The sequence below is a fragment of the Lutjanus erythropterus genome, chromosome 3 (genome assembly GCF_056507025.1).
Source record: "Lutjanus erythropterus isolate fLutEry1 chromosome 3, fLutEry1.hap2, whole genome shotgun sequence".
Taxonomy (NCBI): Eukaryota; Metazoa; Chordata; class Actinopteri; order Lutjaniformes; family Lutjanidae; genus Lutjanus; species Lutjanus erythropterus.
The window spans coordinates 10,077,086-10,096,130 of NC_139319.1; the positions used below are offsets into that span (position 1 = coordinate 10,077,086).

Here is a 19,045-nt window from a genome sequence, read left to right on the forward strand (position 1 = left end):
CCGTTGCCCATATGTTTAATTAACTAGGCTGATGTGTAAGTACCTTCAGCCAGCGAAGCGTGGGCGGTCGGGCGGGCTGCGGGGTAAAGACACTGCCGGAGAAGACTTCCTTATTTCTCTCCGTCGGCTGCCGGAGCTTCACCTCTGTCGCGCGGCGTAGAAAGCTACAAAAATAACTCGCCCCGTTTTTTTTTTTTTTTTTTTTTAATAAACTTGTTCCGAATTGTTTCGGGGCGGTTTTTTTTTTTTAGAGGAGGGGAGTGCGGCTCGTCTCGGAGAGCGCTTGAAGGAGAGTGAGAAAAGAGAGAGCGCGTGTGTGAATATATGTGTGCGTGTGTTTGATGTTATTTGTGACGGAATCCCCCCCTTCAGTCTCCAAGAATCGGTGCGAGAAGGAGAAGGAGGAGGAGGAGGACAGGAGAGGAAGAAGAAGAAGACGAGGAGGAGGAGGAGAGGAGGAGGAGGAGGAGGAGGCGCGCGGACCTGTCCACGAGCCCTCACTGCGGAACGCGCGGGGCTGCCGCTGGAGATTCCAAACCAACCAACGGTTATTTTGGATTCTAGAATCTAACTGAAACCCCGCACATCAAAGGCTTTTTCCCGCTTTTTCCCCCACGTCTGCGCCGCTGAATGGACGGTGTTTGACATCTTTAACCGAGAGGAATACTACCTATCTACCGTGCGGAGAGGTGTTTGGTGGTGGTGGTGGTTGGAGGGGCAGACAGGTGGATTTATCCGTGTGGTGGTGTGTATTTTTTTTTTTTTTTTTTTTTGGAGGGGGGTGATGAAGAAGGAGAAATTGATGGATTAATTTGACGGAGGAGGAGAGTCGTATGTGATTCCCACTCCTGCCGAGGGCACCCGAATGGAGTAACAGGCTGCAATGTCATCTCCACCTGGCCGCCTGGAGAGATGTGTCACGGGAATGGGGTAAGTTTGAGCTTAATTAGTGGGGCTTTTTTTTTGGGAGGGGGGTGCTTAACTCGCTCCCCTCTCAGGAGGGGGGAGACGCGGGAAATTGAGCAGGGGGTTTAAATATCTGCCGCACACTCACTCTCTCCCTCTGTCAAAGAAGAAGTGGAGCAGAGGCGGGGTAGGTGGTGTGGTGGCTGGTTTGTGTGCTCCTCTCTCCTCTCCGCTCCTTCTTTTGCGTTCGTCCGAGCCGAGTCCCCCCCCCTCCCGACACACAACCTGCTGCATGCCCTACATAGACGGAGCCCGGCACCGGAGAGAGGAGCGTGAGGGGAATATTCGCTAAAGGAGCCACAGGCTGTTTTTAACGCTCCCTCTCTCCCCCTCTCTCTCTGACACACACACACACACACACACACACACACACACACACACACACACACACACACACACAGATTTTGCCTTCCTTCCTCACCGTGCACCATCATCTCACCTTTGAATTTAACTTGTGTTTTCGTCACGCAAGCTTTTCATCCAATAAGCCCGCCGCGTCTCAGCAGCCCCAAAAAACGCACACAAACACTGTGTATAGCTACATAACACACACGCACTCGCATCCACTTGGAATGAGCTGCAGTTTGATGAAATTCAAACTGTTAAAATGCTCATGAGTCACCCGGAATATAATGACATTGTGTAATAAATGTTTATAGCGCGTCCTTTTATAGAACAGTCAAATTCAACAAGTCTGCGCTTTTCAGGGGTGCAATATCCTTTTTTGTTTTATTTATTTAACTATTTATTGAATTCTTCTTTTCCAGATCAAGTTTGAACACTTTTCCTCTGGTTTGACTGACGCTGTGAGAAGGAACCAAAATGCCAGTAAGCGGACAGGTCATGGTGGCTGCCTGCACGGGCCCTCGCACCACGGCAGCACAGCTCAACATTCATCGCACGGACTCCGAAGAAGAAGGCGCAAAAGCTCCGCGACCGCAAACCCGCAGCAGCCAAGCTTTGTGACACCGAAGGTAAGAAGAGGGACCGAGGCGATCAGGAGGAGGAGGAGGAGGAGGAAGAGGGGGTGGTGGTGGTGGTGGGGTGAAAGAGTCTGTCAAAGCGGCTCAGACAGGCCACTAAGCGGCGCTGTTGCATCACATTATCCTCGGCTACTGATGAGAGAGGCCGTGTAATGAATTCATATCTCAAATTACAGTTTTCAGGCTTTGAATGCAGTCACGTTGTAGAAACACATTTTCTTCCGTTTTCCTGCCGCTTCCCGTGCCAAGTCTGACACACAAAGTGTCTTCTCCTCCTCTAAGGGACATAGAAGCCATCACACACTCACTCACATGCTCAAACACACAGATGTTGCGTGTGTGTGTGTGTGTATGGGGGGTAACTGTAAGAGTCTAACATATCTGAGCATGGGAGTGTGACATGACAGAATATAAGGCCCTCATTTCCATAATTCCCCATCAGACTAATCATTCCTGGTGGCAAAGCGGTGCCCCTAATTTTTAATGTGTGTAGCTTATGTGTGTAAATTTCTCATGATCATTCAGGGCAAATTATCATTCATGCTGTTGCAGACTCGTGGTGGTGTTGTTGTAGAGAAACCGGGGAGAGAGACTGAGGATGTGCTCAGCAGTAGCCTATTTTCTTGAATAGTGGGATGACACAAAAGGAGATCAACTCTGTAGGGCATAAACGCAATAGAGTGGGGAGCAGTGAATGTCGAGAGCTGTTGCTATCTTCATTAATATAAATATCTTGTGCACAGCTGCAATGAATTCTGGGTGTGATGTCATAACACCTTTAAAACCTTAACTGTATTTTATAGTAGGCCTGCTTTCCTATTCACTTTCTTTTTGTTGTTATCACTCCAGAGATTGTTTCCTGCTCAGCTGGGCATTGTATTCTCATCTCTCGCAGTCTAGCTATTAACCAACTACTGAAACAAAGCCAAACAGCAAACGCATGAAAATGAAAAATTCTCAGTGATGCGATGCATACCATATTCTGAGTCCCATTTTGGTTCCAGCATGACATAGTGTTGAAATTATGTGTCGAGCTGCATCTCACTGAGCTGCTCACTGAACCATCTCTATTGTTGGCAAAGCAGGTACTGTAGTTCAGGATTCATTGTCTCGAAGCAGCCTGTCATTGTAGTCAGAAGTGAGACTGTGTTGTTTTGTTTCTCTGCAGTTAAAGCTATTTAATCCCACACATTAAATGTGCTGTTCTCAACATGTTATTGTGCTGCCTTTAACAAGATGGCCCTCTTGAGATTTTTTTTGATGGCACCTAAGTGGAACTGGTGATATTCGCACAAACATTAAGTTCTTGTACCTACGCCGGTAAAAAAGATCCTGAAGGTGTTTTTCTGCTGCAACACAAGTTTATTACAAAAATATGTTTCAAAAGAGGGTATTCAGGGAGGTTTCAGTAAAAGGTGAGCAATCAGACTCCTCTGTGTCGTCCTGGCCTCTGTGCTTTGGTTTTTAGTGGTGTGCAAGACATTTTTAGAGCTACAGCACAAAATTAGCCCCAAATCTACATATGCCTGCAAGTGGGGAAAGGTTCAGGGAGCATTCATGCATAAGTCTCTTTCTTTTCATGAAAGATACATAGACTTCTTACCTCTGTTGAACCATTAGTGTTACTGAAAGTATTGCAATTGTTATTGTGCAGTTACTGTGAAAAAGTCTCAAAGATTTTTCAAAAAATAGTTTTACCTTTAACTTGTCTTTGATCGTAACTAGAGCCTGACCAATACTAGACTCGGCAGCCGATGCTGATAATAATAATCTCCTTGTCCAAAGTCTATTTTTACTTTTCCCTGTACAAATTGTTTTATTTATTAGTGGTTATCAAATGACAACAAAGACTAAAGTTAATTGCTATGTTTAATCTAGGTCTTAATTAATCTAGGGCTGCAATGTCAATTAAAGGTCAGAAAATAATGTAAAACTTCCATATCAGTCTCTGAAAAGTCCAGATGTCTTTAAATATCCTATTTTGTCAGATATTCAGTTTAATATGCCCATAAAACTCTCTATATTTGAGAGACTGAACCCATCATTTTCTGCCATATCGTCATAAAAATACTTTAAATCATCAGTAGTTAATTGTTTGTTTTTAACCACTTGATCTGATGTATATAAACAACACTTGTGATATATGACATTTTACAATAACAATAAACTTTTCTGTCCAAAATTGTATCAGGGCATTGAAACAGTTAACTTTAATCAGTATTTTGTAATAATTATAAATAACTGTAAATAAAAAACACAAACAGAGTAAAATATATGATGAGATTAAACCTGAATTAAAGCTACTTCTACTACTACTATTACTATTACTATACTATAAGTAACTTTCATGTTGTGTTGGTTTTGGAGGCCCCTGTGGACAAAAGCGGGAGTGTTTATGCCCCCATAACCACAAAATATTAGGACAAAAATAAAATTATCTGAATGAAAATCTTCTCCTGGTTCATTTTAACTGGGCAACGTAAAACTCACAGAAGTTTTAGCTGGGAAAATGTGAACACAGGCTGGTTTAATCTGAGTTTAAGGAGAGTCCTGGTGGCAGCCGTTAAGAATAACTGTAGAAATAGCTGATCTTCTCATAGATGGTCCTGTTTGTTTACATAGGTCACATAAAAATATCAGTATTAAATTGCAAGCTTTTCATAACCAGCTAAAAACTCATTGTAGTAGCTTTAAGAAAAGGGTCAAAAATACATAAAACGCTGCCTATAAAGCTAACAAATAAAACAATCTGCATTGTGATTTCATATCGGCTCATATCAGACAACATAAAGTATAAACCAATACTGCTATAGATGATATAGTTGTTAAAGGCCAGTACTGGGGCAATAACCCATAATTACTGAGCCATATAGAATATTGGTCTGATTGGTTGTCTACTGCAACTAATGATTATTTTCAATATCAGGTCGGCTGGGTATTGCTTAAAATATTACAACACCAGTCCCGATGCTCGTACCTGATGCCAGCTGAATAATTTGTTTGATCCTTTTTCTCAAGTTTTGGAGACATCTCGGCACGTTGAACTGCGAACTCGATCAAATACGCCTCACTTGACTTCACCACCACAGACTGTATATAGCTGCATTATTCAAGCATTAAATCAGAGAATGCTGTGAGCAAAACTACACAAATAGTATTGTTTTTTTTGTTTTTTTTTACATCTGGTTATGAAAAGGATTTAATACAGGTATTGTTTGACTGGAGCAGTTGTGATACTACTTGGTACTGGCTTATTTCAATCGGTACTTTAAAGCTATTATACCCAGATCAATCATTTAGCCTATAAAGTGTCAAAAAATTGTGAAAAATGTGCATCACAATTTCAGAGAGCAAAGATTGCTTCTTTTGTTCAACCTATATTCCAAAACCCAAAAGACTCTTCATTTGCTGTCATAAATGATAAAGAAAAGCAGCTAATCCTCACATTTAAGAAGCTGGAGCCAGTAAATGTTTGACATTATTTCTTGAAAAATGAAACAATTAATGTATTGTCAACAACTAATTTTCTTTCAATTGACTCATCAGTTAATCTACTAAGCGCTGCAGCTCAACTTCCAGGTTATTTCATAGTGCTAGATATGTTGTTTGTGTAGCTCAGTTAAAGCCATTTGAGTCACAAATACTAGAATAAAACGAAGTAAGAATCCTCTTATCCTCTCCATTTTTTCCACTCCTTTTCTCATGAACATTTTGGGGATTTTGGGTAGGAGTACACACACAAGATTGCAACCTGGAGCTTATGAAGAATAATTATAAAGACGCTTAAAAAAGAGAAAAGCCAAGGAACCTGTGGGTGGAATATGCACCTTCCTGCCCTGCATTGTAGCTGTATTTGTCCTGAAGGAGGTATTGACACATCCTGAGATAAGAGCTACAGCAAATAATCCCCTTATCTGCACAGTATTTTTGGTTGGCGTTCACTATCCACTGAAGTTGACAGACTGCATGTTTCAAAACAACGTTCACGGTGGTGTGGTTCTAGCCCAGGACGTTAACAGCCCAAACCATGTGCAGCCACCAAGTCTGACGTAGCCCTTTAGATTTAGCTGTCATCTGCTGAGTGAGTGCTTTCTTTAAAGTCAATTTAACCTGCTACTACTGTGCCTGCACTGCGTTGCCTTAGATAATCTTGTCCTGACAACACCCACCACCGAAATTTAGTTACAGCTCACAGTGGCTAACAAATCTAACAGTTCTTCTTGTCAGCTGTTAGAAGAATGAAAAATTGATGCCCTGCCTCCACAGTTGCTGTCTTTGAACATACAATCACAGGTCAAATGCCTCGCACATGAAGCGTGAGAGGATGAAAATGAGCGTTTTCATTTCCCTGTTCCTAGCAATTACCAGTGAAAAGGACTGAGTGACATATGATAATGAGTCATTTGACCCCTGCTGATCTGCTGTATATTGATGTGTGATAGTGCAGTCTCAGACATAAGTTAATAACCCAAAAGCCTCTTAAGAACGTGCACTGTTTAATCATTTAATCAAAACACAGTCGGTGGTCTCATTTAATGAGTTAGTGAGCCATAGTGATATTAAGTAGGGTTTGACTAATACAGGTTTTAGAACCGATATTTGTAGAGTGAAGATGGTAGTGGGTGCTGTTTTCTGATGATGCTCTGCTTCTGTAAATTCAACCTTTACATGCCTCAAAACACAAGTGTTCAGTGTTTTACATAATTTGATTCATGAAAAATCTTCTCTTTCTATACGTACAGCTAAAATTCTGCAGAATAATATGTAGCAGGGCTGCAACTGATGGTATTTTCATTGTTGATTATTTTCTCAATTACTTGTTTGGTCTATAAAATATAAGAAAAGGGAGAAAAATGTTGATCGGTGTTTCCCAAGGCCCAAGGTGATGTCGTAAAATGTCTTGTTTTGGCCAAAACCCAAACCAAAATATATCCACATTTAGGAGTTTGAAGCTGAGAATTTTGCCCTTTTTTTCTTTAAAAATGACTCAAAGTGATTAAAAAACAATTAATTTATTGACCTATTTTCAATCAATTAATCATTGCAGCTCTAATATGCAGTTGTTCTGTAATTAAGCAGTATTACACATGTAAACAGCGCGGTTCTGACCATCGCTGCCGTGCCAATTATGTAAATAAATCACACCTTGAGTCAAATATTGTAATTATAAAACGGTTACTAACAAAATAAAAGATATAATCAAAATGTATTCACATTGTGGAGCAATTTGCTCCCAAAATTTCCATTTCCCTTGAAACAAACAAGGTCAGACTAATAATTGGAAAACAATCAGTCACATTGGTAGAACACCTGTTCCAGCGTTAATGCTCTCTAGGGATCGTGGGAAGACTGCCTCGCTAGCTCAGTCTTGCTGTTAATAAGATATCTGCTGAAAAAAAATCCATGGTCAGATTTAGCTACTACATTCGCAAACTTCACCTGTGTTTATAAGCTAGCGCCGTGTCACTGACTCACTGACACAGCTGACGCTGAACAGAGTTTGTATGTGATCCACATATTTCCAATGACTCCAGAGCAAACTCCGAAGTCAAAATGTATTGGAAAAAGATAGATTTCCAGATTTCAGTACTTCTTTTTATCTAAGGAAATACTCTGCTTCAGTCCATACTGGTTGTCGTTTAGGCTTTCAAAAACAACATTTTCACTGCAGTAACAAAACTGTTTGCTTTCCGGCTCGCTGCACACAAGGGAGGCCACATGTGTATTAATGAGGCATTGTGGCAACAATCTAACTATATTAACTATATAACTATATTCATTAAAGATGATTTAATTATTCTTTCAGTGTTACTTTAACAGCTGCAAGAAATAGCCCTAACAGGAGGTCATTGTTTATAAAGGCCCACTGTGGATCCTGGGTTATTTTCTTGAATAAAAATACTTCAAAAACATCCCCTCTCTGGGTTAAAAATGTTCTGATACCAATTTTTTCTTTCCCAATACGATTCAGATAACTGAACTTTGACTATGGGCCGTTACCAAATATCGATCTGATACTTTTTAACAGCTGCATGTGTATGATATGATTGCTATCATCCTTGTTTTTATCTTGACTCAGATTAAACACTTTGTAAAACACGAACAAATACATACAGAGAATGAATGCCATCGAACTTAAGTTCGCCATCCTGGAGGAAAAAAATGGCGCATGAGATGCTGCAGGGAGGTAGCAAGGTCCTATTTTGGGTTTAATAACTTACGTGGCATCAGATCCGTGCAGAAACTTGCCGTTAATCACTGATACCAATAGGCTGTATCAGATAGTGTTGTCAGAAATACTGATATATCAATAAGTATCGATATACTGAATATTTGAAATGCATTCAATGCACTTTTTTCTTAGTATCCATACTCCCGTACCAGCTGCACCTTTTCACTCTCTCTTCTTTTCAACAGTGAGCTGACACATCTTGTTTGTTAATTTTTCCCTGTGGTATCTAAAATGGTATTGAATATCAATATTTTTCAAGGTGTTGTATTGAAATTAGAAATTCCAGTATTGTCACAACATTGGTATCACAGGTGTTTTACTGGTTCTGGCATCAATATCAGAACAAACCTGCTCTGGGTGGAGTAATATTTTTAATGATGAGCACAGTGTACTGTCATGCTCTATATGTCCAGCTGACCAATCAGATTGTTTGGTCAGAAAGTTGTTTAATCACCAGTGAACTTCTCACCTCTTCAATTGCAGAAAAAAAAATTGTGTCATCTTTGTAATTAAAATGAAAAAAAAGGTAGCTGCAGCCTGATAGTCCTGCAGCTTGCAAATCACAGCTAACACAGCCTCAGTTAGCAGTTTGACATTCAAGGGGCTTATGAGTAATAGCTAATACACACCTGCATCAGTGTGACTTTAATGGTTTTTTAAGTGTTTCCGTCTGCTCAAGATTCCAGATAAGTCTTATCCAGTTCCAGCCCAGTTTTTCAAGACTTTACTGATAGGATTTAAGTAATCGGATTGGAATAAATCTGAAAATTGTGTTTGTCAAACCTGAAAAATAATAATAGTCATCATCGCTCAGGCTTGGATTTAGTGTTGGAAATCAAATCTTACTGTTTTTTTTTTGTTTTTTTTTATCAATCTTAAAAACTTATCTGTGTTTTTATGACTCAAAGGCAGATGGTTTTGATGCTGAAAATCAGGCTAATCTTGATCCCAGTTGAGAGGTGGTTTCAGGGTAGATTTAGAGTCATGACAAGCGTAATAAATCTGTAACCAAGAAATTGCCACCTGTACAACATGAATTCAAAGCAGCATTTCTTTTTTCTGTTTTAATCTGTCAAAATACTTACACATCCTAAATGCCTCTGTTGCAGACTGTCGCAAGTTGGATGGTTGATAAAAATGGCTTTTTGACCTTTTATTCTTTATAAGTGTGTTTGGAGTAATGTTGTAAGGAAGTTCTGTTGTATTAGTTTATTTTTTCCAGTGTATCAAATTGCAGAATAGCAGTTTTGTTTCGGTTTATGTTGGTGAATGTGTCCTTGAAGACCCTATTCAGTGTTAACTACACTCAGATCTTTTTTGGCCTTGCAATGCTGTTATTGCTGTTATTGATAAGATTATTTGTTTAACACACGGTGAGATAAAGGTTAAAGGGATGTTATGTAATTTATGCCTTTCAGTGACCTGTACTGGCAGTTTGTGACATGCATTGACCAAATGTAGCGGTCATATTTTCAAAGTAAAAAGTAAAAGCTGTCTTAATTGGTCAAAAGATCGAACAGAAATATCTGTGGAGAAGTTAAATAACGATAATAAGGATAATTTCCCTGATTGACTCAGGACGCAAATGTGTTGTGAGGCTTTTAGTCCTTCTCCACCATTTCTAAGCAATGTAACACACAGACATTAAAAGCCTAAAGTCGATTAGGTGCTCTTTACTGATAAGAAATAAAACTGCTTGGTTAAGGAAATGTGGTATTCTTACGTAGGGATAGATGGTAGGAGCCATCAAGCCCCAAATTTTTGTGGCCAAAGTACATTACTGGTGGCCAAAATGTAAATTTATATAAAAACAATACAGAAAAGACAATTTAATACCATTTAACACAGCTTGTGTTGTCCTCTTTTCCCATGAATTGTGATGTGGCGTTTCCTGCATTGTGCATTATTTCTGATGAAAAACAAGCCAGACTTCTCGGCTGGTTCAGGAAACTGGTAGCAGTACATCACATCCTTATATCTGTCATATTCTAGCCACTTAAACTCTTGCGCTTCCATTCACTCCTAATGTTTCGTTTCTTCATCATCCACCTTTTGTGTTTCCTGTCCGCAGTCTAAGTAGGCTGAGTAAACCCCTACTTCAGTAGCACTGACATATCGGTAGCTAGCCGACGACGAGAACTGTTAACGGTTTCCGTAGAATATTGAACTTAAAGGCACAAAGGAATCTGATGTTTGTGGAAGTATAATATTGTGTTGGTGACAGTATGGGGATAAAACTTGGCAGCCACAGGAGGCCACCTACACGGAATATTTGGTGGCCACAGAGTAACTTAGAAGTTTAGATGTGGTTTTATTTGTTACTTTATTTGAGAAGGAGAGCACCTGCTTGAAGCTGCTTAATTGTTTTTTTTTGTCAGCATGACAAGCTGTAAACACAACACTGACTTATTATCACCTTATAAAGTTGCTGAGGCAAACATGTTAGCAAACACTTGCTTATTTAAGCATCCAGTAGACAAAGAGCTACATTAGCATTTATTCTGAGACGTGCCTCTAGCTTCCTAATGATTCTAAGTCCCAGTATTTCTCACTTTAAACAGCTGCCCATTGTGGCTGGAAACAAGGCTGATGAGAATGGAAAGACTGAAACGCTCTTTAGAGCTGAGAGGAACTGCAGAGCTGGATGACAGTTCTCTGTGGTTTCGTCACAGCAAGCGACACCTTTAATATTACATATACGGTTGTGATGTGACCCATTATAAGATAAGATTAGGTTAAGAAAGTATTACAGCAGCAAAGGGGATATAGCAAGAAGCAACAGATGTAAGATATATACAAGAGCAAGAGATAAACAAAAGGAAATAAAGCAATAATAATAAAAACAAACAGGAACAGACTCAGCAGTTGAATTAACACCAGTTTGCATAGAAAATATTGACATTGCACAGTCTTAAATGATATTAAATCTGACTGGCATATTGACATAGATTATTAAAGGGACAATTCAGCCCAGAGTCAAAAATACATATTGTTCCTCTGGCCTGCAGTGGTATTCATCCAGTTATACTGTTTTGGTGTTAGTTGCCATTTTTGCCGTTATCAGCTGTGGAGATTTCTGCCTTCTCTCTAACATAATGGAACTAGATGACACTTGGCTTTTGTTGCTCAAAGCACCAAAAAAAAGTATTTGAAAAATTCAACAGCAATGTCTCTTTCCAAAAATGATTACCAGGTGGCTCAAAATAATCCACAGACCTTGTTGTGAGCAGTTTCATGTAGAAACTACTGTCTTTCTGCAGTAGAATCTATCAGAACTACTTTCATTCTACTAAAAAGAAAGTAGTTCTTACATGAAACTGCTCACAATTAGGTCTGTGAATTATCTTGAGCAACTAGTACCATTTAGTCTCATTATATTGGATAGAAGTGGGACATCTGTACAGCTGATATCTTCAAAACTCTGCAGCACACACCAAAAATATGATGGATAGATAACACTACAGGCCAGGGGTGAAAATATGTGTTTTTGATTTTGGGGTGAACTGTCCCTTTAACACGAAAGTTACTGACTAGTGCTCCTTTAAAACATCAATGTTTCCTCTAAAAAGTAAATAATGCCGCCTCCTTACTGCTGGTCAGTAGTTATTATTAAGCGATGAACACAGATGTGCTCTCCTTTGATGTCAGCATTCATCTTTTAGTTGAAAGCTTAAGGCTTTCAAGATGGTGGATGTTTCATTTTGGATTGTAACCCCCTACTGTGTCCATTTGAATAGTGTGCTTTTGAATTAGCTTGATTAGTATTAAGCACAACATGTGGCTTTGAGAGTGAGAACATTTCCTGCTTCCTAGGAGGCTCAGTTGTTACCTTAAATGATGGCTTTTACACTTTGTCAGTCTGAGGGTTTTTCTGAGCTCAAAAAGAGGCTTAGGAGGTGCGTAAGTGCGGTCAGCCTGGTCCTGTCATTATGGCCAACTTAACACCCAAAACCCATTTCCAATTTTATGCTTTTACAGACACCAGATTTTGGTTCAGACTGATATAACACCGTCCTAGTTAAGACATTCTTTAGCATTTTAAATCCAATTTGATTCAGTTTTCCGTGACTACGAGGAACAGGTCATTCACATAAATGTACCAGTGCTATGTCACCCCTTTATTTGTCTCCAGCAGGAAGCATTGTGAATGGCGGAGGTCTCACTGATACCATTAAAAATTACATATGTACAGGCACAATTAGCTCAATGTGTTACAGAGATGATTAATGCATTTTTGCAATGAATCAGAGATTATCATACCAGAGGAGATAATGCACGGAGGGTTTTTTTTTTTAACAATGGTGCCACAGAGCTGCACGATTATATTCTGCTGTAGCACCATCGTTCTGTTTCCAAAAGAGGTGGTAAAAAGAATAGTTATTGTAATTCTCTGATAAGCTAGCAGCCACATTACGAAAAAGAGAGTCAGTACTAACTGTGCCAGTGATGTTAACTCTGTAAGGAATTTAATCAGTCTGCTTCAGCATGAGTAAAATGGCTTCATTATCTTTCCTCGAATTCACATTTAATGAATTACATTTTCCAAAAAAACAATCTTGATTGACTTCTTGAAAGAGTGTTTGTATCAACAGTGACTCAAACAATTGAAGGTTTCCTTTTATATGTCAGGGGGAAAATCCTGTAAACGGATTCAAGAGTTACAGTCCAAAAACACTTCTTTTGTTCATGAGCACATGCTTAATGTTGGCAGACTGAAGTGAAAACACTACTCTGTGTGTGTGTTTTCAATTACAGTTTTTCATGAAGCATTGAGCTTAATTAGACACCATAAAACTTGCTCATTGCTGCAGTCAAACGCAAAGTTTTGAAGTGATTTTCAAATTGCCTGTTTTTTTTAAAGAAAGAATTTTTTGGGTTATTGTTGGAGCTGTATCAAGGAATGCCTCTTTACTTTTTAAGTGACGTCTCAAGACAGACACAAAGTAAAAATATAGCCGCAAGCGGCAATTTGCGGGTTCTAACCTGTTCCGCCCCAAACCAGCCACCGTGACCCTCACCACCCAGCGTGACCCTCATCTGCCGTAGCGCAAGACGTTCCCCACCCTGTCCCCGAAAGCTCCGAGCGACACATACTCTTTCCAAGTCACACGTTTCTTGAAATCGGGTTTTCAGCCAGCCTGCACGCTAATGACATTTGTGGTATACTTTCACACAAGAGACTCCGTTTGAACATCAAAACATACATTGAAATTGTACCTATTGATGTGTATTTCAAAGTTTCAATAGGTATTTTAATGTTTAAGCAATCGCAGTTCCACGATCATGATAATTTTGGGAGAAATGTGGAGATAATAATGGTTGTGTATGGGAGAGGCTGTAAAATAAAGACACAGATGTGAGTGTACTATTATGATTTGACCTAAATGAAGGTAAGTGAAAGTTCAGACAGGAAGACCATCTCTTTCCCATACCTCAAAGCCACTTCTCTGTTTTCCAAATTTGACTGTGCTGTGACACACAGACGATTGGCCGGACAGCTGGAGTCGATTCAGCCAATCGCCGGTCGGCAATGGCACAGTTAAATTCAAGAAAAGGCAGAAACTGAGCCAAAAGTTCCTCTGTGCTGTGACACACAGACGATTGGCAGAACGGCTGGAGTGGAGTCAGCCAATCGCCGGTCGGCAATGGCACAGTCATATTTAGATACACCGAGAAAAGGCAGAAACTGAGCCAAAAGTTCCTCTCAAACTCAACTGTTTAATGAAAAACCGTAAGTGCTACAGCTACAAAAAGCACACCGTCATTGAGAGGACGGGATGCGGATTGCAAAGGTGTAAATTTCATTTCTGTGGTGTGAAAAATGAGGCCAGAGCCACGATGGACATAACTGGAACGGTCTGCTTTCTTCCAGAAATTTGGGCTCTCGCTTAACATGGGAGCGAATGGGGCAGGTGGTCAGACTTGTTGTCGTTTCAGACCACCTGCAGCCAAAACCCTAAATCCGTTTTCTTCAGCGGTCGCACCTCTGCGACCGGAACGGCTTTTCCTACAATTTGGTGTACAATTTGTGTATGTAGAGTGAACGATGTGGCCACACCGGCGAGTTTAAGAGAAAATTTCTTGATGATTTCACAGGTGCTGTGCACTCTAGCGATGACATCACCCACTCTAAGTTGCAACATTCCACGCAATACACACCCATTATAAATTCTGAGAAGGGCTGAAAATTTCATGATTTTTAAACAGCTGGTGTAGAAAAACTAAAAGAGATATGGACAATACGAATCGGTCACTGAAAGTCGACGGCGATGTCAACGTTTCAGAGTTGGAACGGAGTTTCTACGTGAATGTATGAGTTGGTGAAGCGTGGGTGAAGATGAGTGAGTTTGAAGGATTTTCTCATCCACTTCCATTATAACCAAGTTTCAGAAAACACTGAATATTTTGGAAAGTTTGAATGGTATTGAAAAGTTCAATCACATGTAAAAAGTCAAGGAATTGCTCAACATTTTCCAGTTTGAATGGAGTTTCTAGCTGAAAGTATGAATCGGTAGTTACCGTTTGAAAAAAGGTGAAATGTTGTGATTTTTGAAGATTCCCTCATTCATTTTCAATGGGAAAACGGTTTGGGAAAAAACGGGAATATCTGGGAATGGTGGTGGCGCCCCCTTTTGGCTGAGCTCAAAATCTTTTTTAGGGTATGCTTCCAAGTCTCATTGTGGACCTACCCACCAAGATTGGAGACGATAGGTCAAAGGGTGTTGGAGTTATGGCCGATCGATTCTAAGCTCCGCCCACAGCGAAGATTCATCGGTCCGTGGCGGCCGTGTTTTTTGACCAATCTGGCTCATTTGTAATAGAAATGTGTCTCATCATCCCCCAAAGCCGTGTACCAAATTTGGTGGCGATGGAGTCAAAACTGTAAAAGTTTATGTCATTTTACTGTTTTTAACATTATTAAAATTAGCAAAAATTCTGTAAGGGCGGCGTTCATGGTGCAAGAGGCTTTTTTGTAGAGGATAATCGGGAGGACGTGTGTGTAAAATTTCAAGTCAATAGCACTTGCGGTGCGGCGGGCAGAGCCTTTCAAACTTAAACTCTATGTTATAGCGCCCCCATGAGGCCGATTGAGACCAATTTTTTTGAGCAATATTTGGATGTCATTTATAGTCCATGTACCAAGTTTCATGTCCCTAGGTCCTTCCGAACGGTTAATGACGTATAGGCCACGCCCACTTGCACCTATCAACATGGCACTCAAGATATTAGTTAATAGCCACCCCTAGAGCATGCATACCAAATTTGGTGAAATTCCATCCAACGGTCTTTGAGATACAGATGTGTGGCTCTATAGCGCCCCCTATAGGCTGAGCTCAAAATGCTTTGGTAGGCAGCTGCCAAGTCTCATTGTGGACCTATCCACCGAGTTTGGTGATGATAGGTCAAAGGGTGTGGGAGTTATGGCCAATCAATTCTAAGCTCCGCCCACAGCGAAGATTCATTGGTCCGTGGCGGCCGTGTTTTTTGGTCAATCTGGCTCATTTGTAATAGAAATGTGTCTGGTCATCCCCCAAAGCTCTGTACCAATTTTGGTGTTGATGGAGTCAAAATTGTAAAAGTTTATGTCATTTTACTGTTTTTCAAATTATGCAAATTAGCAAAAAATCTAGTATGACGGACCTTCATGGTCCTAGAGGCTTTTTTTTAGAGGACATTGAGTTGGACCTGTGTGTCAAATTTCAAGTCAATCAGACTTATGGTGTGAGGGGCGTGGCCTCCCCAAAAAGTCATTTTTAAGCCTTAATTACAGCGCCACCATGTGGCCGACTGGGCTCATATTTTAATAAAAGTTGATGCACATCATTTCCAATCAATGGGCCAAGTTTCAGTTTTCTGGCTCATTCCAGCTCACGGGAATTTTAGCTCAAGCGGCAGACAACAAAAAATAATAATAATAATAATAATAATAATAAACCGGTACAATCTTAGAAGGGTTCTACCCCTTCGGGGTTAGAACCCTAATTAAGTAAAAAGTAAAATTTTGGCCAAAGCCAGCCTGGTGCAATTTCCTCCTATGAATCCAGAAAACTTGAATATAGTATTCCAGCATGGCAGCCCATTCGCCCCCATGAAAATTGCTTACTGGCTGAATACGGCTGCTTTCTTCCTTCCTTCCTTCCTTACACGTGACTTTACAAATGTTGCTGGACCAAATGGATCAAATTCTCATCATACAAAGAGTCATTTCAGGGTGTTTGTAGTGCTTGAAAAATTGTATTCATCTTTCCTAATGATTGCGTATTGAAAATATGCCGGTGTGTCTTTAAGTGTCATGTTATCTCATCCCTGTGATCATGCGAAGGAGCAGGCAGGCTTGCCAACATGGAAGTGATGCTGCTGTACCAGCTCTTCTTTTTTCCCCCATGGCCAAGGAAGAGGTCATCTGTAGCTTTTTATGCAGAATTTTCTTGAGATAGCCCGAAGAGGCAGACTTAATGAAGGTGACCTTTCAAATTGTTGGGATTATTTTTTTTTCTCAAAGTCCCACCTCCACTCAAAAAATGTTTTTTCTTCTTGTTCCTACAGTTGGATGTTTGAGCTTCACCGTGCAGAGTGATGAATGTGTTGTGTTTGAGACCAGAAGAGTGTTTTCTCATTCATCTGCTGAAAGTGGAAAATTTCTCTGTGCCTATTGAAAATCTGATTTTAAGGGGTGTCCTTACAAGCACAATTTGTGATATTACAACTAGTTTGACTGTCGATCCTGATCCAATTTGCAACTTAAACAAGTGTGATGGAGGAGCGATTTGTTTATGCAGGATAGGCCAGCATATAGTCCTGGGCGATATAGCTGAAAAGTCTATCACAAATGTTTAATACAAGTGTCATATTGGTTGATATTGGTTATTATTGATCATATAGATCGTAACTGATGGCATGTCATGTACTCCAGGGGTTGAGGAGGCTAAAGTGAGTAAGTTCACTGTATTACTAGTCTTGGTTGGGACAGTATTCCTGCACAGTTTAGTTATTGTTTGCATCCATCCATGCATTCATCATTACATTTATCCTTCCAACCATCCATCCATGCGTCCATCCAGCCACCCAGCTCCTGGAACTCACCTGGCTCCTTCTGACGCATTAGAGTAGCACTTCCACTCCAAGCACCCATTCCCAATATCTGATCCAACTGAACAAGACACCTGATGATTGGTTGATTGTGTGTCACTCACAGCACCTAGGGATATGATAGGCTGAGCCAGGGAGGGAACGTACTTGGGGTTTGTGTGTTAAATGATTGGCTGTTTGTGTGCTACTCATAGCACTCCATGATCAAGGGATATGACAGGCTGTTTATGAGCCAGGGCATGCTTTAATAACGGTTTGCATTTTATGCATTTAAGTGTATTTAATGCACTTAAGTGAAGCTTTTTAGTAAACTGTATTCTACTTCATACTATATTGCTGTCATTTTAGGCTGAGGCGAATATATTGGCAATTGCCTGACACATGATGCATGCACATAACGTCCCACAGTATATGTATTCATGCTTGTAGACACTGTGGCCAGCAAGCTACATTTTGCTGTCATTGATCTGTGGCTCTTCTTTGTTGGTGTCGTAGCCTGCTGTCAGCCTGTTTCTCGCAGTCACTGACATGATACTGATAAGAGAGTGAAGTTACTGCTTCATGCAAATATGGTTTAAAATAAAATATTTTGATGAGATGAATGTTATCCACAGATGTAGGCAGAGAATGATATATCTATAGGTAGATGCAGAGACGTGACAGACTGATAAAAGGTGAATTCCCTGTTGTGGAAGGAGTTGATTAATAGTTGTTTGAGATTGCTTCTTCAAAATTAAGTTATTTTATCCATTATTGATTTGGTTAAAATTGTCCATGTGCGTATCTCTTCTCACTTAGACTCCTTTAACTCAGCATTGTTGCCTCAGTCAAAGGTTTCTCTCTTGTTTCCAATTTGTAGAAACACAGCACCTAAGAGACTTCCTGGAGCACAGACTCTGCTTTTATTGATTCTGCTGTTGATTTCTTTGTGTGTTATTTATCTACTTGTGAAGCAGAGCATGCTGCGATTCAAAAAAGGCTATATAAAAATGATAATTACTTTAATTATATAATTGCAGTCAGCCAGTATCTGCAAGATAGTAAGTGCATATTTTATAAAGCCCAGGCCTTGATTTAAGTGGTGCACAGTGGTACTTAAGCAGATTTTCATACTCACACCCCAGTGCACCAATTTTTCGAGGATCTGCTGCCTACCTTGGAGACACACATACTGATTTGATAAATATGTAAACAAAAAACCTGCAATATGTGTAGTTGGTGTCCTTATATAAAACATATTTGCATACCAATAAATGCCCATAACATGATAATAGATTACTGTGAAGAATGACAAACGTGAAAACAACAAATTACGAACAAATTACAAAGTGCAATTGAGTCTGTTCTTTGATTATGTGGCATATTAAAAACAAATTGACAGCAAAGGAACTCAGATGCATCTTGCCATAAACATAGTCAAGTTTTTAAGGCATCATCAAATAAAATGATACATGATTTCCACATGAATAGGACCTCGATCACTCCATGATTTAGTGTGTCGGCATGTAGTCAGTTTCCATTCATTTTTTTCTACATGATCTTGTTGAGAACTCTGCCAGGCAGCGGGATGCAGTGGCCAAAAATATTCCCAAAACATCCGCAAATCATCCAAAATATATCACTCCAGGTATAATGCTGCCTTCCACGCTGGCGACAGGTGCTGTCTGAGCCAGACGGGGCATCTGGTGATGTGGGAACATTTGAAGCCTCTGTCTCCTCCTGCCAAGTTCAGTTTTTAACAGCAACGAGCAACACATCAAATAACATATGTTGA

At 40.1% G+C, this 19,045-nt stretch overlaps 1 protein-coding gene across 1 annotated transcript in view; it reads left to right on the forward strand.

The window, feature by feature from the left end:
• The first annotated feature begins 681 nt into the window (after nt 1-681).
• Nucleotides 682-19,045, forward strand: part of grin2ab (glutamate receptor, ionotropic, N-methyl D-aspartate 2A, b) — a 170,196-nt gene continuing 151,832 nt past the window's right edge. The window contains exons 1-2 of the mRNA XM_084714951.1: nt 682-930; nt 1,734-1,940. Of these exons, the coding sequence (XP_084571077.1) occupies nt 913-930; nt 1,734-1,940 (225 nt within the window). The 5' untranslated portion in view covers nt 682-912. The remainder of the gene's footprint in view (nt 931-1,733; nt 1,941-19,045) is intronic.